The sequence below is a fragment of the Anopheles gambiae genome, chromosome 2 (genome assembly GCF_943734735.2).
Source record: "Anopheles gambiae chromosome 2, idAnoGambNW_F1_1, whole genome shotgun sequence".
NCBI lineage: Eukaryota > Metazoa > Arthropoda > Insecta > Diptera > Culicidae > Anopheles > Anopheles gambiae.
Window position 1 is genome coordinate 27,795,528 of NC_064601.1, and position 26,650 is coordinate 27,822,177.

Consider the following 26,650-nt stretch of genomic DNA (forward strand, 5'->3'; position numbering starts at 1 on the left):
TCACAGATGCAATTGTGCTGGTGGTCGACGCATAAACACATCGATCTGGAGCCGTTAGTTGTACTCCTTAGCAACGGTTGCTTAGTCATATAATTTTATTTATATGGTTGCTATGGGTACCACAGTTGGCAGTCGAGGTATCCTGTAAACATCATTCCGACTTTTGCCAGCTTGACGAACGCAAGTGTCTTGTAAAACGTGTGCAAACGAGTGTAAAAATGGTACTTCTTCATGTAAAACGTGGCGATGAAAGCCAATTTTTGTACGAAACAGCCACCGGTATTGGAATTGAGCAACTTACCTACGAACTGGTAACGATCTACAATGGTCGCCTGAAAGTTAGCCGGGTTTGCTCTGGTAAGTGTGGATGTTAAAAAAATGCACTGCATTTCGCCACATTTCTCATTCATCGCTTTTGCATTGTAGAAATTGAAGAGCTTGCGAAGCATGGCACGATGTTACCACCCGATATGCTCGGCCTGACCGATGAGCAGATCGAGGAGTTACATCTAGTCGACGAATGGGCCGACAAGTGTATACCGTCGGGTGGGTGGCGCTTCAACCGTGATCCCGTCGGACGCCGTAATGGCCGACAACCGCAGCCAAAGATGGGAGACGTACTAGCGAAAGCGATCGAAGATGCAAAAGCTATGATATCGAAGAAACTGACCACCGAGAACAAGCCGCTAACGCAGCGTATTGTGCAGGACGCGCTTGACTTGCTGCGGGGAGCCGTTACTATTGTGTATCCGATGCAGCTGCCACCGCACGATCCCATTCGGATGGAGTTTAGCAATACGGAAGATTTAAGCGGCACTCAGGTTTGTTTGGAGTACCAATTTCGATGTGCCTTAAATTGGCATTGATATGACATTATCTTTCCGTTCATTGTAGGCTTCCCTGGAAGTGATTGAACCATCGAAAGTTCAGCTGTGGTTCGCAGGGAAACTGATGCACGTTGACAAACGGTTGGGCGAAATTGTTGGCGCGAACGAGAAAACTAAGATCATTGTAAAGCTGGCCAAGCTGAACGAAGGTGCACCGGGCCGTGAACCGGTCATTACGGAAGATGCGAAAAGGCAGATGATGCTACACGCCTATCGCCGGCAGGAGGAATTGAAGGTAAGCGCTAGCAACAGATTTCTTTTCCCCGAACCCTATTTTCGGTCACATTAGTCTTATACAAGCCTTTTAGAGGGTCAATCACTGGACTGCTGGTAATATGTCGTTGGGTAGTAGTAACAGGATTTGGTCGCCGCATTTAAATTAATGTCATCATCTTGCAAATAAGCTCTCCTTAGTAGATCATTTTCATTCTGTCTTTCAAGCATTGCTCTATATTTCATAAATATATTAGGTTTATTCAAAAATGTACAAAGTTTTTAGATGTGCTAGGTTTCATATCAAAGATTGATCGATAAAGCATTTCAAACTCACGGCATCGACATTTTTTTTTCGCGTAAGAGTTGTCTTGACATACTTCTGTAATGATTAAGCTGGTTTAGCCCCTTTCTTCAAGATTTTTCACATGTTTTTTTTGTCGATAGTGTTGATTTAATCTCGTTATCGTTATCTTTTGTATTTCTTTGTATTTTCCTCGCGAGCTCTGATTCTGAAGCCGTGTTTGTTTAAAAAAGAAAAAAGAAAAATACATACATCGAAATTAGCTTCGTCTTACGCGCCACCATGGCGCGGCGGCGTGCGTATCCTCTGCGGGTTTTTTTCGGGCGAGCCTAGAGGAGGCGTTTAAAGAGGGGTTCGTGTTTGGAACATCGCTTTCGCATCGCAACAACAATAACGTGTGGGAAGGATAAAAACTGCCTTGAGAGAGGGGGGAAGTGTAGATGCTGGTAGTAGTAGTATGTAACAGAAAATAGAAACATTCGCCGTTAAAAATAGTGTACGCGGCTAATCTGAATAATCTTCCCATCTGCCCGACCAGTGTCGCACTGTGCCTATCTAGCTAGAAAGTATGATTCAACAGTTCATAGTGTAAACGTGTACACACGCGTGAGGTGTGTGGGTTTCGGTTTTGTTCGCCAATTGGAAAGAGGAAATTTTTAAACTTAACACTTTCATTCCTATACGGTGTGCTGTAAAACGCGATTTGTTTGATCCCCGCTGGTGGTGTGTTACCTAGATCGCGCCTACCATTTATAGCGCTTACACGGTAGCATTTGAAGCCGGTGATGCATGCGGTGATGGCCGAAGTGGGATGATGCCTGATGTGTGGACCGTGTGTGTTAGTTGTGCTGTCCTTTTGGCCCGGGAGACCGGAAAACCTAAACGATAGGGTTCGTCGCCATTGCTCCCTTCATGGCACACGGTAATGGGTGACGCACGCTCACATTTTGTTGATGAACTCTTGCGGATACTCAATCTTCCACGACTCTTTCCTTTTTGCGGGGTACATTTTCGTGTGTTTGTTGTCGGTGAAAGGAGAGTAGTAGTAGTAGTAGTAGTTTATTCGTGTAGAAGGTACGTGTAAGTACATGGTTAGGTCGAGTTGGTTGGTTGATAATATGGATACGGGCCAGACGGTCGTTCCACGTTCAGAAGAGGGGTTTAGTGATAGCAGAGGGAAAGAGTTGTTTCAGTTCGGGTGGGGGTTGTTTAGAAAGGAAAACAAAATGTATGTATTAGAGAGTGGAACGCTTACGCTGCATGATGGGGTCAAGAACATGAGAATCAAAACTATTGAAACAAGTATAAATTATTGAAGCTGTTTTTTCTGTTTTACTTTGGTTTGAAAGAGATAGACAGCATAAATTTAGCGAAATTTGCAAACAGTGAAAGTAGGTGAAAAGCAAAGGGAAGCTTATGGGCTGCTGCTCCCATGTTTGAACAAGCGAACTGTTTGAAGCGATAGCGCACACTATTTGAGGCTTGCGGTGTCTTGTATCTTTGGTGCCCCTGGATGGTATTTCGTTTCCTTTGGTTTTTTTTTTGTTTGTTTGTTTGATTCTATTGGCGAACGATTCAATAATAGTTATATCACAGACTAAATTATACAGGCTACGCACAACAGAACGCAAAGCTGTGTTTTTCTTTTGTTTGGTTGGTTCTATCTTCAACACTTTGTTTGGACATGAAGAAGTAGCAGAGCAGGTTTTTCGCATCTAGCTGCGTTTCGATTGCAATAAAATGTATGTACACATGCACACGCACACACACAGCTCGTGGAATAACGATGATCTGCGCTGTTGATGATTTTTGTTACGTTTTTGTTTTGTACACGGCCCTGTTTTTTGTACACTATTTACATAATACTACCGAATGTCGTGCTTATAGTTTTATTACACATGTAATTAACAGCTACTCGACGGGCTTGGTAAAAGATACGCCTACTCGCAGGCGCCCGCGCTGCGTTGCACCAAACGAACACGCAAGATGCTGCGCTGCAAAGACGCGTGGCGCGTTGGTTGTGGTGGGGCCACAAAAGTTATTGCAATGTGTCTTGATTTTTTTTTGTTGCTTGTTTTCTGTTTGCATCGTAAGCCCTCATGAGTGCAGCCCCCTCGCTAAGCGACGTAAAGCTTTATCTTATACTATATACTGCAAAATGCTATTTATCATCAGTAACGAGATACGAGAATGTATGCAAGTACAGCAAGCGCGGACTGACAATAGTAAACTCTGCGGGTGGTTGTTCACATGCACATATGATGGGATGGTAAAAGAACTGGCTGTGACAGAAAGCAATAGTTTGAGAGGTATGCGAAGTAAACTTGGACTAGTTGTATCTTATTTACTAGCGCTCAAAAGTATCCTGCGGTCCTGTTGCGTTTTTGCCGATGCGTATGCAATACCCTCTCACGTGTGCCGATTGATCCCACTGATGGAGGTGGGCCGGGGGTGTGGGGGAGAAGAGGGGGGTGGGGGGCGTGTGGCCCGTGTGTTGCGCCCGGGTGCCGAGAGCGGTGTGGCGCGAGAGTGGGCTGGCATGTGTATACCATCAGGCAAAAGGAACAGAAAAACTGACAAAAATCTAATGCTCAACCCGCGTGATGCCGTGCGTCACGTTGGGGGGTTGTATGGGGTGAACAAAATGAAAAAAAAAAATAAACTGTTTGTGGTAAAAATGAACGAATCTTTTCAACCAGTACAGCAAGATATTGAAACATATATAACTGTGTGAAAGTGTGTACTATCAAAACGCAAACATTTGGCTGCTGGTTGGTGAAAATTTTAATCTGTACTTGTGTGTGTGTGTGTGTGTGTATTTTTTGTCTGTTTTTAAGACAGAAGGAGGAGAGACCGTGTGCGCGTGTGTTTGTGTGTGGGTGTATTTTTATATTATTCAGTAGTCTAGTTCGTCTTCCTCATCGTCACTACGGCATAGAAGTTTGCTATAAAATACAGGGAAAAAGAAGAAGCACTTATGAGCATCATCAACGAAGGTGAGATGTGCGAGTTGTACTACTAACAGAAACCAAAAAAAAAAAAAAAACGATGGCAATTCATTTTACGGTTCGGGAAAAATGACAAAAAAGACAAAACCAAAAAAAAAATCTTGTATGAAAAAAGAAGAACGGACAAAAGATCGACTATGTGTCTGCATATGTGTGTTAGGAATATATGTGTGGCTGTGTCACGTTCCGTGAATGGTCGATAGGATAGTGTAATGGACACATTTTGTACTGCTCCTTGCCGGGAACTACCTCACTTAGCTCTACAGCGTGAGAGGTGCAAAATGATTTCGGTTTTGTTAAAACAAAAAAGAAAAACTTAGTATACAAATTTACTACGACATGATATGTGTCCCGCAACATCAAATTTTGATAACTGATGTTCGCCAAAGGTTGAAAACAAATGTGTGCAATGTGTTTAAACTCACAAAGGTACGTATCGCAAAGTAGTAGTAGTAGTACATTAGTAGTAAAAAAGAAAGATCGTGTAGAAAGGCATTAACAGTAAAGAGAGCAACAAATCGTACAGGAAATAGTAGAAATCAATGGAATGTACAGAGAAAAGTAGAGTGAGCGGGAAAAATCATAAAACAAATACTTAATTTGATTAACACACAACACGCGTTTGCGCACACATACATCGAGAGAGCTGTGGCGAAAGGTAGAGAATTCTTATTTTAGATGGTGATCTTTGTGAGAAGTATGGTGAGGACGATCTTCGGACCATTCCGTGTACGGTTGGTAAGGACGATTCGCACAAAATGTGTGTGGTTGTGGGTGTGTCTGGGTGTTTGGCTGTTTAGTTGGTTGTGTGAGACGTGCGCTAGTGAAAACATGTAGGCAGGTGACAAAGGCAGGTTGTATCGTCTAGATCCTAACGGGGTGATCTAACTCAAGGCGGCATGTGTGGTGTGCTTGAATGAGGCTAGAATGAATGAGGTGCGTGTTGTGGGCGTTAGGTAGGGTGGATGGTGACTTTGAAACTCGTACCACGGCAGTGCTGCTTGCGATGGCTTGCGCACCAGCCATCCGCCGCTACTTACTTCTCTTTCGTAGGATACTTCTCCGCGTAGACTCGAGGCGACTTGTGGCAGGCTTTATCACAGCAAGGACAATACCAGTAGCTCAGCACACCGATCGACACGGCGAACAGTACGTTCGGTATGATCAGCGACAGTATCAGGTGCTTCAGATTGTCATCCCAGGAGTAGCGAGCAACCACTATCTCCGGGTAGGCACGACTGTAGTAGCATGGGAACGGTTCCCCAACGTGGGAGTAACTGTGAAGAACGAGAGAGAGAGAGAGATAATGAGGGCGATCGTTAGCTACCCCGACGTGGTGGGATGTTGTGACCCGTCTGCAGCATCTACCTACCCGTACTGTTTAGCGAATTCGGAACAATTCACCCGCGGTGGATACCCGCACCCTTCGGTGTTGACGAGAAACTTCGTATCCATTACGTCCCACTCGATGCTGTCGAGATCTCGCGGATGCTTGTGCCATTCGTGGAACGCGATCTTGGTGTAGTTCACCAGCAGCTGATGGCACCGGATGGCGGCAGTCGTGCAGCCTTCCCGACACGAGCTCCACGTACAGTTGCGCATGCCTTCCGCGTACACATGGTCCGTCACGACGCACGTCACCGGGACGGGATCGTAGTCGGCCACGATCGTTGATATGGCGGGATCCACCACGAACGGTATCAGAAAGAGAAACGCAAACACTGACAGGATTGCCGTTGTGCCTGGAAGGGTTTTTGCAAAAGGTTTGAGAATGTTTGCCGAACGTTCACACCTGTGATGGGTTTCGATGGGACAGCAAGCGGGACCGCAACCTACCTAAACAGAGCGAGGTGTAAAACTTTGCCTTATCCAGGAACTCGGCAATCAGCTCCTCCCTGGTCGGTGGCCGCTCTTCCCCGTCTGAAACGTTCATACTCTGTCTGCTGTGCGTGAGGCTGGCCTTGCTGTTGTTCAAGCTCGGTTTGCTCATGGTTAAGCTAGGCGCCCCCGACAGGGTCGACGAGGACGCTCTAATATCGTTCATGGACCTCATGCTGCTCTAGCGTGTCTTCCTACCGGACTCCAAGAGAGGTATTGTCGTTCTGGACAAGGTGCCACCGTGCACTACTGTGACGCACCCACACACGCACACACCCAGCTCGCCAGTTACTTGATACTACTCTCCGTCTGTACAAACACTTTAAACACGCGCCAGTTGCTACGTCCGGTACTGCACCAGCAATGAACTTATGTTAATGGTATTAAGTAGTCATTGGCAGCCTAGTTGTTGTCTGTTTTGTTCAGTTGGTTAAGATTTTACTGTTCAAGCATAGTTTGGGGTTGTTATTTTTCTCTACTTGGTGGACTTAACCGCTAAAATCCGGCAGACCCCCTACCGCCTACCGGATGAATATAAAAGTCGAAAATCTTACTCGCGTTACAGCGGCACAGCAGCGGTACGGACTTGACGCGGTACCTTGTCTCGTCAGACGTGCACGTGGCTGCACGATCGTGCCCGTTTGATGGATTGCCGATTACGGACCTCCTGCTCGCCTATTGCGTTAAGCCTTTGCTGAGTGAGTCGCTGCTATAGTATCCGACGCTTAGTATCCACACTACTATTACCCAGTGTCCTGTGCGCTCAAAGTTGCAAGTAGTAATGTTGCTATTTTGCTTGTTATTTTGTTGTTTTGTTGCTTCTTTAGATTACGCTTGCGCTCTAATGTATTGTTCTATTATATGATTTCGGTGAAGCATTACATTCCGTGTTCGCTTCTTGCTCCACTACAGTCACGCATTCCTCTACCTTTGTTTTCCTGCTTGCGGAGTGATCCCCAAAGGTGATCAGACCCCAGCTTTGATGATCCAGGCGTGTTGTTCTTTCCGCCCTTCTAGTCTGGTTTTGTTCTCTCTGTTTTGCTGTTGTTGTTGTTGTTCTTGTTTGGTCCGCGGGTGGCCAAAATTCCTGCCTCAATTTCCGATTTCTACGATTTCCGGACGCGTTTCGGTGTTCGCCGTTGGTCGTGCGTACGCCGTCCGTACGGTATCTCGCTCGTCATCAAATTACGGGATTTGTCGTTGACAATTAAAATATCAATAAACAGGTTTGCTCGTGCCCCTTTTCGATGCACTTCCTTTCCGCTACAACATGCTGTGGATGCCTTTCTCGTTGTTTGTATTTTATGCTTGCTGTTTCTGCTTTCCTGCCAAACGTTTCTTCTTTCGTTTCGATTTTTTTGTTGTTGTTCTAAGTTAAGTGTTTACGCAAGGCATTGGTGCATCGAAAACTGAACAGCTGGTAACAAATTGGTTTTACGGTTCAAAAATTACACATTACTTAACAATACAATGGGGGGGGGGGGGGGGGGAGCTTGTCGGAGGAGAGATTGGGAGGTTTATCATTCACTGGCCCATCCGCGAATGTATGTGTATATGTGTTTGTTTGTGTAGCGCTTGTTCAGTGTTGGTGGCTATGCCATGCAATTGCAACCTCCAAGCAAAGCCTTGGCCGATCGTTCGGCCTTGCTAAGCGGGCCCGCTCTTGTTCCGTTTGCCGGATATTATATTATAAAGTGCAGTTCTAGCGCTGTGTCCATCAACACCGCACGGTGTAAGCCACTTTTTGTTCGTTCGAACACGGGTCGGAATTTCGGTGAGCAGCTCTTGTTGTTATACTCTGTACCTGAACAGCTGTTCCTTTGCTCTTCTGTACTGTTCCTGCTCACGCGACATATGCAATTGCTACAAACTGAGCAATTGGATCAGCATCCCGGTTAGCGTCTGTAGGTGCCGAGGATCCCACTAAACGAATTTTTGTGGATTGTTGTGTGTGTTTTGCGGAATAATTGCTGGCTGCTGTCATTCAACGACACTTCGGCTTGCGGGAGAAGGCTGGCAAATAATTCGTTAATGAAATAACACGTGTACAGTAACAACAGGGGATAGGTGTTGACGTAGGCTCTCAGGCAGGGGGAAGGGAGACTGATAGACTGAAGAATACCGATTATCACTCTGGCCGGAAACGGTTTTAGTGTAGAGAAAACACACCCGATTGATGCACTGGACTATCTTCTTGCAGGAGAGGAATGCCTGTAATGAAGCGGGATAGAGAAAGAGAGCGAGAGAGACGAAAAACAAAGCCAAAATGAAGATATATTAGTACGGAAGTTCTGATGTATCTGAACAATACTTTGAAATAAGAAACAGATACAAGAGAGCAATCTACTAGGAACTGCTAGAGTGTGGAAGGATAAAGTTAGCACGCACGGCCAAATGGAGAGAAGGGAACATGGCAATGCAAACAGAAACAGGAAATGGGGGGTAGAGCCCGGTGAACTAATGACATCATCGCCAGCTAGCCCAGCACACCACCATCGCCCATCGTACGGCCGGCGACGAACGAAAAGCAGCCCTCCAGGGGGAATGTAAACGTGACGTAACGAGCGGGAGAGTTTGCGAGCGAGCGTATACACTAGCAGCACTTTGGACTAATTAAAGTGTGGACGCAGTGCGCGATAACATTTCCTTTGCGACACAACACGTTCGGCCCGGGCAGTAAAGTAGTAACCACCTGCTGTGCATACATTGAATGCCTTTTCACCGATGTGTAAGGAGTGTGTGTGTGTTTGTGCGCGCGTGTGAGTGTATTCAACGCTGCCAGTGTAAGGAAATGCAAAGAGTTGGTGATCTCTGGTGTAGGACAGAGGCACAGATCTTTCGACTGCCGGTGTGTGACTACCAGTGGCAGCAAATTCTCCCGCCCCATTGCGAACACGTACACGGGCGGACACATACTTCCGTTGACGGAGGTGGAGGAGGTGCTTCTTTCCGTTGGCTGGCTGGGGACCGATATGGCGCGGGTGGGAGATGGGCCGCCTTGGAACCCTGTCGTTCCGCACGGGAAGGAAGGAGATGTTTACACCAACGAGTGTTCGTTGTTTTGTTGTTGTTTTGTAAGAAAAAAAAAGAAGGTTGAGCTGGAGTAATGGTGTACTACTTTTTGTTTACTTGTTCTCTCCAACCGGATGATAAAAGGCTTTGCGTTAGCGTGAAGTGTGTAACATAAGTGTAACGAAACTGTTCGGGCAAAAACATAGAACGTAAAACAAAACGATCGCGTTGGAAGAAGATGGGTGGGAACAAGTTCGTGCGGTGAAGAGTGCAATTTCACAAGCATTCTGTTCGGAGCTTTGGAGCTCGGAGTTTGCAAGGATGGAAGGTAGAGCGCGTAGATCGGGAAGGTTGGGGAGAGAGTGTGGGGATAGCTATGACGAAAAGGGGGAAGGGCACGTAAAAGTATGAATCGCAACGCCTTACGTGATGGATCTCAGAGAGCCATAACGGAGTCTCCACCTCCACCGCCGTCACCGGAGTTGGCCTTGTCCTGGTTCTTGGCGCCGCCGTTCGCCACCACCGGGTTCTTGTTGGCGCACCCGACGAAGCGCATCTTCGCGTCGTCCCCGACGACGATCGTCCGCTGGCAGAAGATGAGCGTCAGGCAGGAGACGCCAAACAGGATGGTCGGCACGAAGAACCCGAAGACGAACTGGCGGTAGGTCGTCTCGAGATCGAACCGGGCCACGACCTGCTGCATCTTGCTCTTGGAGTAGTAGCACGGGAAGCGGGCCCGCGCATTATGGTCGGTGCCGTCCTTGCCGAACTCCTTCAGGAACTCCTTGCACTCGTCCTGCAGCGTGTTGACGCAGCCCTCGAGATTGATCATCAGCCGGCTCTCGTTCGACAGCGTCAGGTCCTGCTCCTGCGGCGCAATCACCTTGATCGGCTTCGAGACGGCGTAGTGCAGGTAGCTCAGGTAGGTGAAGTTGGTCAGATCGGTCAGCTCGGTTTTCTCCAGCACCGACCCGTTGACGCAATCGATCGCCTCGATGCCGAGCGAGGTGTTCTGAATATTGTAGCAGGACGACATGATCACCTTGTCCTCCGCCTCGTTCCACACCTCCTGCTTCGTTTCCATGTCGATCGCGCTCGAACATTGCGAAAGATAAACTTTATCTCCACTTAATAAGATCATGTTCTTGTTTCGGGTCGGTATGTCGACGCAACGACGATCGCAATTATATGGAGTTCTTATCTTTCGACATGTTCCCCGGTTGCACGAGAACAGCCCGGTGATGTCGATGCAGGTGATCTTGCCCCGCCGGCCCGAGCACTTGAGCGGCGGGTCGGTGTTTTTGAACACGCACTCGAACGCGTCGGTAATGTTGATGCACATGCCGGCGCTGCAGTTGAACGTGCCGGTCAGGTTCTTGCACTCGTCCGCGATGCAGCGCGACTTCTTCGCATTCTCCTGATCGATGCCGTAGCACGTTTTGTTCGCCGAGTTGGTACAGTTCGTAAACAGCAGGCTGCTGCCGTTCATGCGCAGATGCACGTAGATCTGGATGCAGGCGCCGGACGTTTTGCTGAGGCACCATTCGCCGCACGAGCCCCACTCGCAGGCGTCCTGGTTGAGGGCGCGCGTCGTCGTGCACATGACGGGCGTTTCGTCGATGCCGCTCTTGAACGCGCGCGACGACGGCATGTAGATCGCGACGGTCAGGTAGACGATCGCGACCGTGCTCAGCACGAACGTCAGCTGGCAGACGCAGATGATGCCGCAGATGCGCGTGTCCTGCGGCGGTATGATCAGGTCCTCCTCGGGGGTTGGCTTTTTCTTGCCCATCTTGGTGACGCTTGGCTGCTCCGACCGTCCGTTCACCCCCGCTCACTGTCGGGGCCGTGCGATAGGCTTGCGGGGTGAAATGTGGCGACGTCTCGAAAGTCTTTCCCCTTCCCACAGAAAGCTTTCTAATGCAGCACTGTCTAATGTGGAAGGGAAAACTTTTTGTTTGCTTTGTTTCGTTACCTACACGAGTTTTACGACGTTCTAAGCACACCGAAAAGGGGGAGAAATGATGTTTAGTATGTTTGGTTGGCTCAAAACGATGATGACTCTATTATTTGTTGTCTATTTGTGGAACGATAAATAGAAATGATATACAAGCCTTAGAGAATGGAACCATTGAGCATCATTAACGGTGCTTAATGTCGGTGCCGTGTTTTGTCTCCTGAAAGTTTGACGAGTACCCAGTTCTGACCCAGTTAACCTTCGGAACGTTCGGGTTTGGAATGCCGTAAGTACACGCTTCGAAAGCTGAACTAATGATTACCTTCTTCCGACCGGTGGTTCCTCAGCGGTGCTATCTATTCCCAGACATCGGACCCGAGGCCTGCGTCAGGGTTCAGCCAGCAGCAGTTCGCACAGCAGTTTTGTCACACCGTGCCGCGGTGAAAGCGGTCTCTCGCACGCTTTTCGAAACCTTTATCGTCGGTACAGCTGCACTCGCGAACAACCACTGCAGTATTTTTGGCCCGTTCGTGTGCCGTTTAGTGACGATGGTTCACGACTAGAGTCCTTCTTTCTCTCTCAATCTCTCTCTCTCTCTCTCTCTCACTCTTACTCTCCCCCTGCCGTCCTTTGCTCACTCACTACGGTAGCGCACTATTAAACCTGCCTTCCTCTGCTCATCGCTCTGCTCCGAACAATTCGCTCCCCTTTTGCTGGTGTGTCACACTCTTTGTGCAAAGTTCTTGAAATGTATCACCGCTCACTGTATCACTGTCCCGCTCTCGCAACAAACTTCCACTTCAAAGGGGAACTTTTTTTTATTATTATTATTTGTTCGCTGTACCACTACGCCTTTTGTTCCACGGGATGATGTGTCCTGTACATTCTGCCCTTTTTCTGTCGATTCACTTCACATCTGTGCTGGTATGCGCCCTTGTCTTCTCTCCCTTGCGGTGTGATGCAAAGTGGCAGGCCCTAAATCCGTCGGTACGCGAAAAGTTTGTACCTCACGAGAATTGCCTTGCATCGATTGCCCTGCACACTAAAAAAGGACGAGAAAAATCAATTTTCATTCCCTCCTGCACGCAAAGCGGATGTTGGGACTTTTTGTGTTCGCAGTTGAAGCGAACGGTGGTAAGAGGAGAGGAAAAGAGGATGGTGCATGGAAGCTTCGGGAAATTCTTTCAATTGGGCTAGCTAATATATCACTGAAAATGTGAATTTCTTCCTTTTCGTGGCATATAGAACTCAATGATGAAGAAAACACACACACACACACGCGCGCGCTCATACACGCACACTCGCACACACATACACTCAAGTTAACTGATGACTTGCGGGATTTTGCTGCTACTAAAAAACGCCTTTTTTCCTGCAACTTTTCATTTTCCACTGCTGGTGCTTGGAGTAAAACTTTCACAACTTGCCTTTTCGAGCTGCAGCTGAACGGTTTGATATGCGGATTACATTTCGATTGTTTCAATCCATCCAACTGTGCACGAGCAGCGCGATGGGCGCACGATGACGAAGTCCTATCGCACGCGCTTCGATCGTCATCTACACTATGAATGAAATTGCCTTCCTCCGTTAGCAAAATGAGCAAAATTTTCTCACTCGAATGTTCTTCCGGCAGCGTGTATGTGTGTGCGTCTGTGTCGCGGACGTTGTGCGCATGCCCGTGACGGCAAAAGCTCGCGCCTCCATGTATATTGCACCCGCCTGTCTTGCGAAGGGGGCTGTATTGTCAGCAACAGCAGCAGCAGGACGACGACGACGACGACGACGACGACACTCCTGTTTGATTGATACGGACGTTTTTAGGCATTCTTGTGGGTAATGAGTTTTTTTCTGTTAGCATGTGCCTCTCGTTAGCATATAACGGGAAGCATCTTAGTGGAAACAATGTCAATAATGTAATGTGGAGCATTAGTATGAGTCGGTATTTGCTAAATTAATTTTAATTCTCATAAATTGTAATAACCCTTTCACGATGGAGCAGCCTGGTTGTTTATTCCGAATGCATTACAAGCTAAAGGAAAACGTTGGAAAATATGAAAAACACATCCTGCAGTGCACAAATATTAAAACCCTCGTATTGAAACAATACAAAGAGAAAGTTTTTGTAATAACGTTCTTCCTTTAAAGTACGATAAACAATATTCTTACTTTTAAATAACCATGCTTCTCCACTTGCACGCGGCTTTGCAAGCAAGCGTCAAACAGCACTAACAAGGAAAACAGTTTCCTCACGTCCTTTGTTGTTGTGCGTGAATCCTTTTCGTGTGTCCTGTCAAAGCCCAGCTCAACAGGAAGCTTTCGGAGCGCGGGAGAGAGAGAGAGAGAACGAGTCTTAGAAAGGACATTCTCTCCAAGAGAGCCGTGAATAGGCGACGGCAAGTACTGTTGAAGGTGGTGAGCCATAAACCCGCTGCAAATGCTGCTCCCGTTTGGAGCACCATTTTTTCCCGAGCACACAGACCTACCATCATGAACCAGTCAGGGGTCAGTCGCTGTTCAGTACGTGAGAGCGTTCAAATGTGATAGTATCGTTAAGGCTATGTGTGTTTTTAGGGGAAGCTTTAGTTTTCTTGTTTGATCAGTTGTACATAGCGTGCAGCGTGCAATATCCTTATCGCGAGGAACACTTACGGCAAATGGTCGTTCGGTGAGGCCGTCAGGTGAATGGTACTGGAGAAAACATGTCTCAGCTCGGCACGGCGGCGTTGAGCGTCAGCGTTCGTTTGTTGGTGGCATCGTCGGCTGCACTGCATCAATCGTAGAACCGGGACGGGATGGATGGGGTTTGGTCCCGTTTGGTGCCATACGCACCCGGACACACGCTCGCTCGCAGACACAGACCACACGCACGGTTTGGGGTTCCAATGGCAATGTAGTGCAGTACACCCTTGGTTTGTTCCTTTGCGGCCCACGCCGAGCTCACAGGGGTGAACAAAGGGTGAAAAGTGTACTCTCCAGCAAGTGGGCAGCATTCAGTGCGAGTGAAAATGGGCTACCGTTGTTCATGCTGTCCCTGTGCCGCCCACTAGTGTGTTCAAGGCAACTCTGTCCCGGTGCTGCTTGTCCAATATTGGTGTGAAAGCACATCCAAAGCGGGAGACGTACGCCTGGATCGGAAAGACGTACGCACAAGAAAAGGTTAATTGAAGAGTGGAGCCTTTTTCCCGTTCTTCTTGGAGCTCCTCGCATGAAGGAACGGTTCCAGCGGCAGAAGATCCCGAGCAGATTCCCTGCACGAACCGTCCGTCCGTGTGAATCGATGTGGCCGGAACGGCAAAAGCAAAGAGTTTGGTGAAAAATCAATTCTTGGTCCTGCCGTGTGTGCGTGTGTGTGTGTCGATCCTGCCTGCAACCATCGCTTGGATTTGCAAACCAACCGCAAGACAAGGCGCTCTGGAAATGGTGGCGCACGGTGGTCTTGTTTTTGTTGCTGCCGTTGTTTTATTGTTCCAGTGCTCTAGCCCTGCCAGGCTTCGACGGCCCGTCCTGGAATCTGTGGCAGTGTAGAGAGTGCGTGTGTGTGTGTGCCTCGACATTAAGCTTTTTTGGTCAATAGGAGAAAAAGAGTGAGAGAAATATGGCGTGAGAGAGAGAGTGAGAAAGAGAAAGAAAGAGAGAGGGAGAGAGGAATGCTTGATTGTGTCACTCTCGGTGGTAGTTGAATTGCCTTCTTTTCATGCTAAAACGTCATTTTGATGTAATGCAAAACTCGGGTCAGCACCCGTTTCCTCCTCAACCGTCCTATTCCCTCCCCCTTCCTGCCCTCTCATCCACACAGAGGCCCGCGCGCGCACAGGTACTGCCGGCTGCCACCGGTTGGTCTGGTGTGGTACGAGCTTTTCTTAGCCTTCGCTTTTTTAAACTTTACACAAAAACCAATCACAGCGATACGACATTATTATTACCCCAACCCACGGTTCGCGTGTACGACTGCTCGAATGCTGGCCCGGGATTCCTAAACACGCAACCGGCCCGTGGTAGGGCGGTAGAGGGTGGACACTACTGTGGAGGGCATAATTTGTCCCTGCTCCATGCTCGATGAGAAACGGGGCCTTCCGGTTTAGGTTGGCCGGATCGGAACGGCACAGCGACTACCGTGTGTGTGTGTGTGTGTGTGATTGTGTTTGCTGTTTTCTTTGTATGTTGCTGTTGTTTTGTGCTATTTTGTGGGTTACAGTGTGGCTCCAGGAGAAGAAAGAGAAGAAAAAAACAGGCAGCACTGTTAGCTTGACCTCCACGGACGTTTTGCGTGAGTGTGACGTAAAGACGTTGATGTGTGTGTGTGCGTATTGCAGCGTGTACCGTACCAGAAACTGTGGTGGGTGTGTGGAGTTGGCGGGTGGAGTCACAAAAATATGTCAAAACACAAGCACTTGACGGTGCCGTTCCGTCCGTACCTGGGAGCATACGGGCAACCCACCCTCCAGTAAGGTGTGGTGGGCGCCTTTTAATGACCAATGAATGCACAAAGCACTAGCACCGTTGCTGCAAAAACGGGTAAATTACACGAACAAGCCGAGTGGTGTGTTTGCCTGCATCGATACAGGAAAAAGAGCGCTCCTTGACGCGTGCACACATGATGATGGTGCGCATTTTAAATTTAATACCCCGCCACTAGCAGTGGCAAGGACATGCGAAGGCGCTTTCGAAGGCAGCCAGCAGCAGTAGTTCAAATGTCATCGTCACCAATCGTGGCAGGGTAATTGGACACCCTGCTTTCGGATCGGTTTGGAGTCCCAACGGGCGAACGCGTACGCCCAGCATGCTACGCCACAGTGATTGAGTGTGTGTGTTCGTGTGCTGAGGGGCTGTGCATGTTTTGAATCGTGGGGAATGGGTGGAGGTCTCCCCCAAAACGTACCAGAACGAACGACTCACGTAACAATCAACCACTCTCTCGCCCCGCTCTTACCATCCCCTTTTTGCAGTTTGCGTGTGTGTGTGTGTGTGCACGTATGGTCTCGATCCTCGCTGAAACGGCATGAACCCGCGATGGAAAGCAATGGAAAGTGATATCCTGCCGAGCGGTATCGGTGGGCTGGCCGGGGCGGATAAAGAGGTTGTTAATAATTTAAAGTGTAAACTTAGAGGCCGAAGGGATTCGATTTTTATGACCTTTTTTCTTCTCCTCCCTTCCTCTCCACCACTTCCACTCTCAGCCTCTCTCTATCTCTCTCTGTCTCTCTCTCTCTCTCTCTCTGCCGTTTTGTTGTGTTTCGAAATGTTAAGGGCAAACGGACAGGGCGCAACCGGATATTTATACATATCCGAAGCCACGTGCGTGCGATTGTTTGTCTCTGCGAGCGAACGGTTTTTTTTTTTTTGCTGAACGGTGGCAACAGCAGCGTTCCATTTTCTTTCTCCGTCCGATTCGGTTTTAAATCGATCGCAGCGAGCAACGCGAACCCCCCCCCCCCCCCCTCCTATCGCCCGGTTCTTCGTGTTGGTGAAGGGAGCATGCAGCAGTGGCAGATAAATAAAATTATTTATAATTCAAAATCACAGTGAACCACATGCAATAGTTATGTAAAGCCGGGGCAGAGGCAGTCCAGAAGGGGTGAACAAAGAAAAGGGCATGAGCGAGCGAGCCCCCCTCCCCTGAGTGTGTGGAAAGTGCTAAGGGGGAGTTTGCGATGAGCGTGTAGCGCCGCCGCAGCGCAAAAGGATAATACAGTGAAGCAGTGAAGTGACCCACGGCGCTCGGGCTGTGGGGCGTGGTGTGGTGCGCGGTGTGTGTGTGAAACAGCGGGACCGAGGATACGCGCGCGGTTCCAGCGGTACGGGGCCATGCCAAGAACAAAGACACGCGCGTGCACACACACACACGTACACAAATACACTCAAACAACATCTGTGTTCCGGTGCTGGTTTGTTCGATCGGTGTGCTAGCTCGGTGGTGGTGAGTCCTCGCGCCGGAGTGATCAGGGTGGAAGGGTGTTTTGTGGTGAGACAAAACATAATAAAACGCAGCCGAGAGGAGAAGACAAGAAGTGTGCAAATGGCAAAGCAATAAGCAGCCCAGCAGCCCAGCCAGAAGACTCTCGGACCCGTTTTGCACCGTTCCGTGCTGTGCGTGTCGTCGTCGTCCGTTAGCAAAGCGTGGCCGTGCTAGTAGTGTACAGTACCGATCCACTAACACCGAGAGCATACCAGCGAGAGTGTGTGCGTGCGTCAGGATAAGAATACAGTGTGGTGGTAGTAGATGGATGTGGTGCCAACCATCCTGGGACCGTTGGTGCTCGAGAACGTACAGCAGTGGTGGTGAGAGAGAAGGGTGCATTACTGCAACAAAAACAAAAAAACAAACGCCTTTCTGAATCAACAACAGCCGAACGGGCAAGTCGCCGAGGTCACACCGACAAACTACGCGACTCGGAAAACCGAAAGGGTGGCCCACTGGTGGCGACAGGCAAAGTTTTTAGTTTGCACATTTTTTTCCGTTCTGTTCCATTTTGGTTGCCTTTGTGTTTCGGTGTGGTGCGTTTCAAGTGCTTTAAATTAGTTTTTTTTCTTCTTCTGTGTACGTGCGTGTGAGTGTGAATCCTGCTTTCCCCGTCCGCAACACTGACAAGGGAGAGCAACCACACGCAACGACCGTTCTCCGTTGCGGAGCGTAACGGAACGCACATGCCATCGTCCGGCGCGACATCTTGGAATCGTAAGTCTGTCCGGTCGCGCGGGTGCAATAAACACGGCACCGCACGATACTTCTGAGAAATGGTCGCGTGAGCCCGGGGCAAGCATTCGGCAAACACACGGAAAGGAAAGGGAAGCTCCGAGCGACTTTGCCGCACCAGGTACACGCCCCGCGCGCCTTGCTGGTTCTGGGCCGACCATGGAAGAATAATGGATGCTCCGTAGGTTGCAGCTGATGAGCCAATAGCAAGTAGTAGTGTTGTGTTGTCGTGTTGGCGTGTCCTTGCACGGGACAGCTCGTACAGAGAGAGAGAGAGAGTGAGAGAGTTTAGCAGGAGGCAGAGTCAGCACTTGCTCTCGCTTCCTAGCCTAGCCGATCGTCGAGTTCGGTTTGTTTGGCGCATACGGCGCTGCTGGTTCGAGCGCACTAACCGGCATTCCCTCCTCCCCAGCTCTCACACACACACATACACACACGCACAAACAGACCTGCTTAACGGGGGCCATTAGCGCATTAGCTCCCCTTCGTCGTCGCCCCTCGCCAAACCTGCCCGCAACGGCACCAAACGGTAGCAGCCGGTCCCGCAACCAGCAGCTATGGATGAGGAAATCGTCCCGCGCACATTCCGCGAAAAGGCACTGTTCTACACTACCGCCTTCTTTATCCTGCTTGGCACGTTCAGCCTGTTCGCCTTCCTCTTCCTGGTGCCGTTCGTGATCGAGCCCGCGTTCCAGACGATCTTCATGCAGTTCGACGAGTCGCCGGCCCTGTGCGTGACCGCCTACAATGAGCATCTGTACGGGGCGAAGAACTGCTCCTGGGCGTCGTGTCGCGAAGGCTGCACCAAGGACATCTACGAGTGCCAGCAGATACGCGTCAATTACAAGACGGCCGCCCAGCTAGCGGCGGCCGCCGCCAGGGAGGCAGCCGGCGGTGACACGGCCAGCTCAACGCCGGCACCATCGACGGCGGCGGGCACGAGCGCTTCAACCAACCCCACGGGTGATAGTAGCATTAGTCGGGAGGAGAGTAGTAGAGATAATAGTATAGCTAGTAGTTCCAATAGCGTAGCCAAGCCGGGCGGCGGCGGCAGCAGTAGCCAACCGATCAGCACGTCCGACGGTGGTGGTGGCGCGTCCCGGGCGCTGGCCGGTAGCAACAGCCGGTACGGCAGTGCGCTGAACCGGTTCGAGCGGGCGATCCGGGCCGACTACGATTACGGCGACGCGCTGCTGGAGGGCGGCAACGGGCTGGGCGGCGGGTACGGCGACTCGAAGCACGGCTTCATCAGCTCGATCATCGACGACGAGAACGCGTTCATCGAGTACCCGGAGGAGATGACCGGGCTGATGGGCAACAACTCGGAATGGTACTTTACCGGGGCCCGGCTCTATCCGAACGTGAAGGGCTGCGGCTACCCGCCGATACTGAACTGCACCATCTGGACGAAGAAGTACTGGACGATCGGGACCAACTTCAGCTGCTACTACTCGCGCGTCGATCCCGAGCTGGTGATCAGCGATCTGGACATGTGGCAGAACACGCTCAACCTGGTGTACGCGATGGCGATCCCGATACCGTCGTTCATCATCTCGGTCATCTACCTGGCGTTCGCGTACTTTGTCATCTTCAACGAGGACGAGGAGGCCGGCCTGCTGGACAAGAACGGCGAGGACGAGGCCGGCGAGGACGACCTCGAGCAGGAGACGGACGAGGGCAACGACAACAAGATCAACAACGAGAACGAGGTCGAGGTGACGGCGAACCACATCAACGAAAAGCAGCAGCAGCAGTCGGCGGACGAGGAGAATGGTGTCCACACGACCACCACCACCACACCGATCCAGCCGCTGCCGAACGGTACGGCCAACTCGATCAACAACACCAATACGACGGCGACCACCAACACGAACGGTTCGTCCAAACCGATCACACCGAACTCCACCTCCGACCTGAACTCGTTCGGCCACCAGCTGAAGGTGAAGATGGCGGACGAGATGTCGCGCGAAAGCATCGACGGTGGGCTGCTGTCGAACTCGGCCTCCTACCAAGGGTAGGTATCATCGTACCGTCCGTACCTGTGCTGTTGATTTCTGTCTGCGATTTCGTTTCCTTTGCTTAGTTCGTTACGAGGTGTGTGTCTGTGTATGTATGTGTACCTTGGTGATGTGCTCTCTGGAGCGCACCCACGACTTCGATCTGACTGCAACTATTGTTAGTCCGATTCCAACTCCGGTAAAATGGGAACCACTAGTTCCGCCCGGAGTTGGAGTCGTCCGGAGTCGTTCAGAGTCTCCCGGAGTCGTCCGTAGTCGTTTGGAGTCGTACGGAGTCGTCCGCAGTTGTCCAGAGACATCCGGAGTCGCCCAGAGTTGTCCGGAGACATCCGGAGTTGCCCGGAGTTGTCTGAGGTCGGAGTCGTCTGGAGTCGTCCGGAGTTGTCTGAAGCCGTCCGGAGTCGCCCTGAGTTGTCCGGAGTCGTCCGAAGTCGCCCTGAGTTGTCCGGAGTCGGAGTCGTCCGAAGTCGTCCAGAGTTTGTCCGGAGTCGTCCAGAGTTCGTCTGGAGTCGTCTGGAGTTGTCCGGAGTTGTCCGGAGTCGAAGTCGTTCGGAGTCATCTGGAGTCTATTGGAGTCGACTGAAATCGGAGTCGATTGTAGTCAACCGGAGCCGTCTGGAGCAAAGTGCTTGAGATCAGAGATTTCATTTCGTTGTGTGTGTGTGTGTTTTTTTTTGTCTTTTACTTTGCGCGTGCACGTTTGTTACCCGACGACTTCCTACGACTCCGAATGACTCCGGACGAATCTGATTTCTACCGACTCCAGACGACTTCGGATAATGCTAGGCTTTTCTACCTTCCGCAGTCGGTTCTGAAAATTTCAGGAGTCGTCCGAACTCGACTCCGGTTTTTTGCCAACTAAACCCATCACTATGTGCACCTAGGCAGGATTAGCACCGCCCCGACCGTCACCGCCGGTTGTTAATTCGTCCGCCACTCCAAACTGTCCGCATCGCTTTTCTGCGATGAACCCGTCAAGGGAATTAGCGTTCGGTGGGGGTAGGAGACCGACCCTGTCAGTATCGGTTTTGGAATGTTTCAATATGCCGGCAAGCCAGCCGTTGTCCCCCAATCGTTTCGGAAATCGGGTAGACATGGGAGAAGCCTGTGTTGGGGCTGCTAACCGGGTCTCCTTGTTTGAACGTTGAAACAACCAGCTGCTCTTCTTTATGGTGCATAATTGCGATATGCCATTTGGGTGTCGTCGCTTCCATCGAAAAAGAAAACACCGACGTCGCGACACGTGCTACCTTCTGTCGTAGCATTTTTCCTTCGTTTCATTTTCCCGCATGCTAAAATCATCGTACCAATGCATACAAGCCCTCGGTCGGAATGTCGGAACCCCTTCTTGTTTGATGGTCGTGTGTAGCATTAGCATTAGTAGTGGAGGGGTATACAGTAGTCGCATTGTGATGGTGCAGAATGTGTCATCGATCAGAGTAGCAGAGTAGCAGACTGCGGGTGGTGGTGGTGGGAGACACGGCGAGCGGCCAAATTAGCGGTCGCCAATGGGTTTAGCTCAGCGATTATCGATCGCACAGACAGGGCGCGAGCTGGTGCCCCGTTCTAGTGGCGCCTCGTCTAGAATTAACGTTCCACTTCCATTCGCTTGATGGGTCGGATGGTTCCTGGTTGGTGGTGAAGGGTTATGGTAAATGGTATGAAGTTCCTTGTTCCCGGTTCGCTGTCCCGATTATACGCCACGGCGAGCCGGCAGTAGTGGCGACGGTTGCATGCCGATTATTGCATGACCGAAGCTGCATACACACAAATGCACATACGCACACAGACATTTGCGAGCGCTCCAAATGTGTCGACGTGTCTCACGGCAAATGGGCATGGAATGCAATTTTCTGCGAGATTTTAATTCAATTTTTGGCGCCAAAATTCACTCCACCAAAGCCAAAAGCTGATTTGCATGTCATCGTTGTTGTCGCCGGGCTCCGGGACTATTATGCGAGTGTGTGGCCGATATAGTGGCCCGGGCGCACCGGGCGATCATTTCCCTCGCCGACGGCACTGGCCAAGAATAAGCAATTGAATTGGCCGGGTGCCATACGTGCCCGGGCCCCCAGTCTAGTGTGAAACTGACTCCAAATGATGGGTTTGAGTGTGTGGGTTTGTGCGTTGTGCTCTATTTTAAATAGGATCAAGGTATTTAGGTATTGGATTGAAACAGTTTTGGTTCCGAAAATTCGTCCTATTAATTAAGTTTGAATTGTTTAAAAGGTTGAAGCCTTTGTGTCCTTTCAGATTGGTCGCGTTTCCATTTCGATTCTCTCCATTTCAATTCACTTAATCACACCATTGCCGTCCCCTTTACTCTCTGCTTTCAGAAACTTGAGCAAGACGATGACGACCAGTATCTCGACTCCGCCTGGTCCGATAGCCGCAGTCTGAAACGTCAAGTGCATGGTCTGGAGGACGTTAAGTTTAAATTTACGAAGTAAGAGTCTGCTTATCTTATGATTGTTGACGCGACCCTGGCGCGCGGAACTCCACTGCTAGAAGGATGCCGCTGGGTGCGCCTTTTCGACACCGACCTCTGCAAGCGCTGGCAAAGGGACTGCAAGCGAAACAACCAACCTTTCACCAATACCCGCATACACACACACACAAATGCAGCTGCTAGCTACAGGCCATGGAAAAAGGGAGCAGTGCGACAACCAATTAGGAGCGGCGAGGCGATAGATGGTAAACCTGCACACAAACTGCACCGATCGCCGTGGTGGTACGCATCGTTTGACAACATTTGGCCCCGCAACATTAAACCACTATGGCATAGCTGACGCGCTACTACAGCAAGCAGATGTGCGGTGCGGAGAGTTGATCGTTACGAAATGCCGCCGACTGCTGCGTGCTGCATACACGACCTGGCCCGGCCTGGTCAGGAGAGCGGAATCATTGTAAGCCGAATAACTACGTTTCATTTTGGGAACTGTTTATGCTGATCGCTTTTTAACTTTAGATGTAAAAAACAAAGCAAACAAAACCGTACATATATTACACATAAACATGCAAGAGCATGGAGTCGGCTTGCGTAGTAGGCAAAACAGCAGGTGTAGGCCAAAGGAACACTTGAAAAATGTTTAAAAAAAAGCCACTCTACTCTACCAATCTACCTGCGCCAGTCTACGGTGTAGGTGTGGGGCGGTTACATGTATAAAACGGAAAACTCTCTCCTTTGTTTCATAAACAAATGCCTTTCGTTGTTATGGGTTTTTGCTCCAGTTAGCCTGCTATATTAGTGAGATGCGAGTAAATCTGTAAGGATCGGTAGGGAGAGGGAAGCTGAAAGCTGTTTCACAAACACACTGTACTCTGCCTCGTAGCCGTGAATAATGCGGATGGACCTTAGTAGAAGCCGGTAGAACGAGATAAAGACACGTAGAGGTGAACGCGTCCTCGATACACGCTGCCCCCGTTCGTTCGTGTCGTGTAGGGCCGTAGTGCAAACAAGCATTGGAAGGATCAAGTTGATTTACGCTAAGATGCAATATTTTACAGGCAATCTGCAATATGGTTTGTGTAAGGATTACGCTACACACACACACACGACGCATCAACTGTTGATAGATTTTTACTGAACTTTAGAAAAGATGCTTTAGCGAGATGAGCGTTACGCCACTGAGCAGTACGATTACTTAGCACACTGTCTCATACACTCACACACAGACACGTACACACACATTGATTGTAGTATAGACTCTTGAAGAATAGCTGAAATTGGTAGCATGCAATAGGAAGAAACGTGTAAAGGGAGGAGGATGTCGAAGGGAGCAAGCACAAGCGCATAATTACCATAGTCGGCACCGTACACAAGAAACGAAGAGAAAGTTTAAAAATGGAAGAAAAAGAACTAAATGAAAATGGCAAAACAAATGCTAACGACGTTTCTGTTCTCATTTTATCGTAATATGGCCGTGTAGCTAAGGAAGGTTTTATATGGCGAGTGCGTGATTCGAGGGGAAATTAGCATACCCAAAACTGCATCTAAATTGTTTCGTAGACTAGGAAATCAGAACATGATAACAAAAGCCGCCAGCAGGAGAGAGAATGTGAGATAATAAGAGAGGAAGAGCGAGAGAAAGATAGAAAGAGAGAGAGAGAGAGAGAGAGAGAGAGAGAGAGAGAAGGGGAAAGAAAATCTTTTAATTTCAGTATCTTCTCATAGGTTTGGTATTGGTTGCATTCAACAATGGGTCGTTTTTTTTAATGGACTGCATCCTTAATGCTATAAAACAAAGACAAAAAACAAACTTACTCGATTCAGTAATGCTTCGGTAGATAAAGAGCCAACGGTACGTTTTTAACTGCAACATATAACAAAACAGTCCCCACAAAACTTATTTTTTATCGGACCGGACTGGATACCGTGAATGCAGATAGTCATATATATGTATACTGCGTAGCTATGTACGTAATGCCCCTGTAAAGCTTTTAAACTTAGTTGTAATAGGACGATAGTACGCAAAGCGACGCATTGCACAATGCTTTCCATAGCACAATGTTTACAAAGTCGTTGACAGAAAATCCATTGGTGCAGGTGTTTTCTTTTTCGTTTGTTTTGTTCGTTTTCTTATGCAATTGTTTTGAACTTTTATTTCAATATTATAAACCGTTCATGTTTCATGATTTTTTTTTACCTTTATGGATTATGTTTCTTTTCTCCAGATGTTCACATATGCACTTACCTCATTTCGTCCTGTTTTTGCTTATTATTCCGGTTCTCTTTGGTTGTCTTACTGAAAACAAGAAAAACCCTTGTAAAAATGTCTGAACTCAAAAAAATCAATCAAATACCTAAAAAAAACAGACAAAACAAAACAAAAAAAAAAACGATAAGAAGAGAGAAAGAGAGAAAGGAGAATAAAAAGAAACAAATGCAAACAAAAGCAAAACTAAGCAACAAAAAGCACATACAAATAGTTATAAATTTTCCAAATTTTAGCAAGCAAACTACAAGCTATTTATTGAGAACTAAAACGAGTGAAACTGGTTGACGATATAAGCGAGATAGAGAGCAAAAGAGAGATAGAGAGATAGAGAGAGAGAAAGAGAGATAGAGAGAAAGAGACAGAGAGAGGGAGAGAGAGAGGGAGAGAGAGAGATAGAGAGAAAGAGAGAGAGAGAGAGAGAGAGAGAGAGAGAGAGAGAGAGAGAGAGAAAGTGGAACTAAGGCGATAAGCTCTGGTACACTTAAAGCATGTTTAAAATCCCGTAAAAGCTTTGCCTAGTGTAAAAGCTTCAACTCACAAGACGGAAACAAGGCTAGATTATAACTATTCATATATTAATAAAACCAACAAAAAACAACAACAATTTAAAACAACCCACACAATGAAGCAGCATAATGAACGTAGGTGGAACAGCAAAAAGAGGTTTGAAAATCATACAAAATTCCGCTAAGCTCATAAGATATAGCTCATAATCGACTGCGTAAAACATTCTCATTGGTCATTTGAATTTTGAGAAAGCTATGCGTAAACTTTATGTAAAGAAAGCCAATTGCACTCAAACACGCATAAGGGAAAAGATCTCCTACTAATAATAGGATGGAACGTAATGTTACTGTTTGGGCTTATTGTATCTTTTTCTTTTGATTACCGAGCCTTTGACTGTCGATCGAAAAATCTCATCGGAGCTTAGCGAGTCGAGTTTACAATTGCGCAACGTATTACCCGCCCAGGACGAGGCTCTGGATCATTGCAGGCTCTTAACGACTTAACACTACCACCGTCCGTTCCCAAAAAAAAAATCAGAATAAAAAAGAATTGTGTCCATTTCTTAGACAGCTTGTGCTCAACCAGGTTATACATCAATCCAGTCCATAAGCTCGCCCGATAGGTAAAATCTGAAGATGAATTACCAGTAAAAAAGAAGCAAAACGCAATAAAAACAGTCACGAAAGCAGATTTAGGAATGCAAAATGAAATATGTTTGTACATAGATAAACAGGGGTTTTACCAACATTCTGAAAGCAGAAACATTACTACAAAACTACACAAAATCCCACAGACACCGACACAGAAACAAAATAGGAAAGCGTAAAATTACACCATGGAAACCTTTCAAGCGGTACCGGGAGTGTGAAAAATACCTTCAATCCAACCGATCTTCTTATTTTGTGTATTGAGAGGGAGACAAAACAGAAGCGACTTTAAAGAAACGTCGGTTTCCGACCAAAGAAATCCAAAGAAATGTTTGCTGATAAATTGGCCAGCCATGCGTTTGGCGTATCACATTCTACTTAATATTGACAGAGGTTTAACATTGTGACCATGCCACATGGAGCCATCCTGCTGCTGTTGTAACTGTTAACTACTGCTGCTGCTACTGCTGCTGCTAGCCTAGCGGTAGTAGCCGCCGCATAGGAGTGGCAGGGCGCGGTCCGTTTTGGTTTGAAATTTAAAGTATATTTCCAATGATATGTATTGCCTTGTGATTGCTATTTTTAAGTTAAGAGTGAACTCACGATAAGCGAAATCTAAGCCGGCATGAGTAAAAAAAACTATTGAGAATAAATAAAATGTGAAAGCTTTACTCGGGCGGTGTTTCCTTTCCTCTACTATCACGGTTGTAGAGCATTGTTTGAGTTTAATTATATTTCAGGTCCCAAGGATTGGCCGCTTTCAGCGGTTGCTGTATCGGAAAAAAGGATTAGCTTCAATCGTTTTGC

General features: G+C 48.5%; 3 protein-coding genes across 9 annotated transcripts; 1 reads left to right on the forward strand and 2 right to left on the reverse strand.

The window, feature by feature from the left end:
• Positions 1–6: 6 nt before the first annotated feature.
• LOC1273140 (cilia- and flagella-associated protein 298) lies at positions 7–26,514 on the forward strand. Of its 6 annotated transcripts, XM_312092.6 has the most exons (4): positions 7–357; positions 427–821; positions 895–1,122; positions 22,308–26,514. In XM_312092.6, the coding sequence occupies exons 1-4, from the start codon at positions 219–221 to the stop codon at positions 22,419–22,421; spliced, it is 876 nt and encodes a 291-aa protein (XP_312092.5). In that variant the 5' UTR covers positions 7–218; the 3' UTR covers positions 22,422–26,514. The 6 variants fall into 6 exon arrangements, with proteins under 6 accessions (XP_312092.5, XP_061507858.1, XP_563317.4 ...); XM_061651874.1 differs by lacking the exons at positions 7–357; positions 427–821; positions 895–1,122 and adding exons at positions 13,669–13,776; positions 16,783–19,967; XM_563317.5 differs by lacking the exons at positions 7–357; positions 427–821; positions 895–1,122 and adding exons at positions 13,701–13,944; positions 16,783–19,967.
• On the reverse strand, positions 1,309–7,195 carry LOC1273142 (protein tipE). The gene is made up of 4 exons (XM_312094.6): positions 6,249–7,195; positions 5,785–6,154; positions 5,453–5,689; positions 1,309–4,349 (listed from the first exon to the last, which is right to left on the reverse strand). Exons 1-4 carry the CDS (start codon positions 6,463–6,465, stop codon positions 4,301–4,303), a joined length of 873 nt encoding a protein of 290 aa, XP_312094.5. The 5' UTR covers positions 6,466–7,195; the 3' UTR covers positions 1,309–4,300.
• On the reverse strand, positions 7,333–11,715 carry LOC1273141 (uncharacterized). 2 transcript variants are annotated; one of them, XM_061651876.1, is made up of 3 exons: positions 11,582–11,715; positions 9,729–11,298; positions 7,333–8,501 (listed from the first exon to the last, which is right to left on the reverse strand). In XM_061651876.1, exon 2 carries the CDS (start codon positions 11,092–11,094, stop codon positions 9,739–9,741), a length of 1,356 nt encoding a protein of 451 aa, XP_061507860.1. In that variant the 5' UTR covers positions 11,095–11,298; positions 11,582–11,715; the 3' UTR covers positions 7,333–8,501; positions 9,729–9,738. The 2 variants fall into 2 exon arrangements, with proteins under 2 accessions (XP_061507860.1, XP_061507859.1); XM_061651875.1 differs by having other exon boundaries at positions 9,729–11,582.
• Positions 26,515–26,650: the final 136 nt, after the last annotated feature.

What these genes read in the sequence shown, in the direction of transcription:
- LOC1273140 (XM_061651874.1), top strand. Translation starts at nt 18,511, where the DNA reads ATGGATGAGGAAATCGTCCCGCGCACATTCCGCGAAAAGGCACTGTTC. An exon ending in AACTCGGCCTCCTACCAAGG is followed by an intron (nt 19,968 to 22,307) that starts GTAGGTATCATC and finishes CTCTGCTTTCAG; the next exon opens with AAACTTGAGCAAGACGATGA.
- LOC1273141 (XM_061651876.1), bottom strand. Translation starts at nt 11,094, where the DNA reads ATGGGCAAGAAAAAGCCAACCCCCGAGGAGGACCTGATCATACCGCCG.
- LOC1273142 (XM_312094.6), bottom strand. Translation starts at nt 6,465, where the DNA reads ATGAGGTCCATGAACGATATTAGAGCGTCCTCGTCGACCCTGTCGGGG. An exon ending in TTACACCTCGCTCTGTTTAG is followed by an intron (nt 6,155 to 6,248) that starts GTAGGTTGCGGT and finishes AAACCCTTCCAG; the next exon opens with GCACAACGGCAATCCTGTCA. An exon ending in AAGTATCCTACGAAAGAGAA is followed by an intron (nt 4,350 to 5,452) that starts GTAAGTAGCGGC and finishes TGTATTTTATAG; the next exon opens with CAAACTTCTATGCCGTAGTG.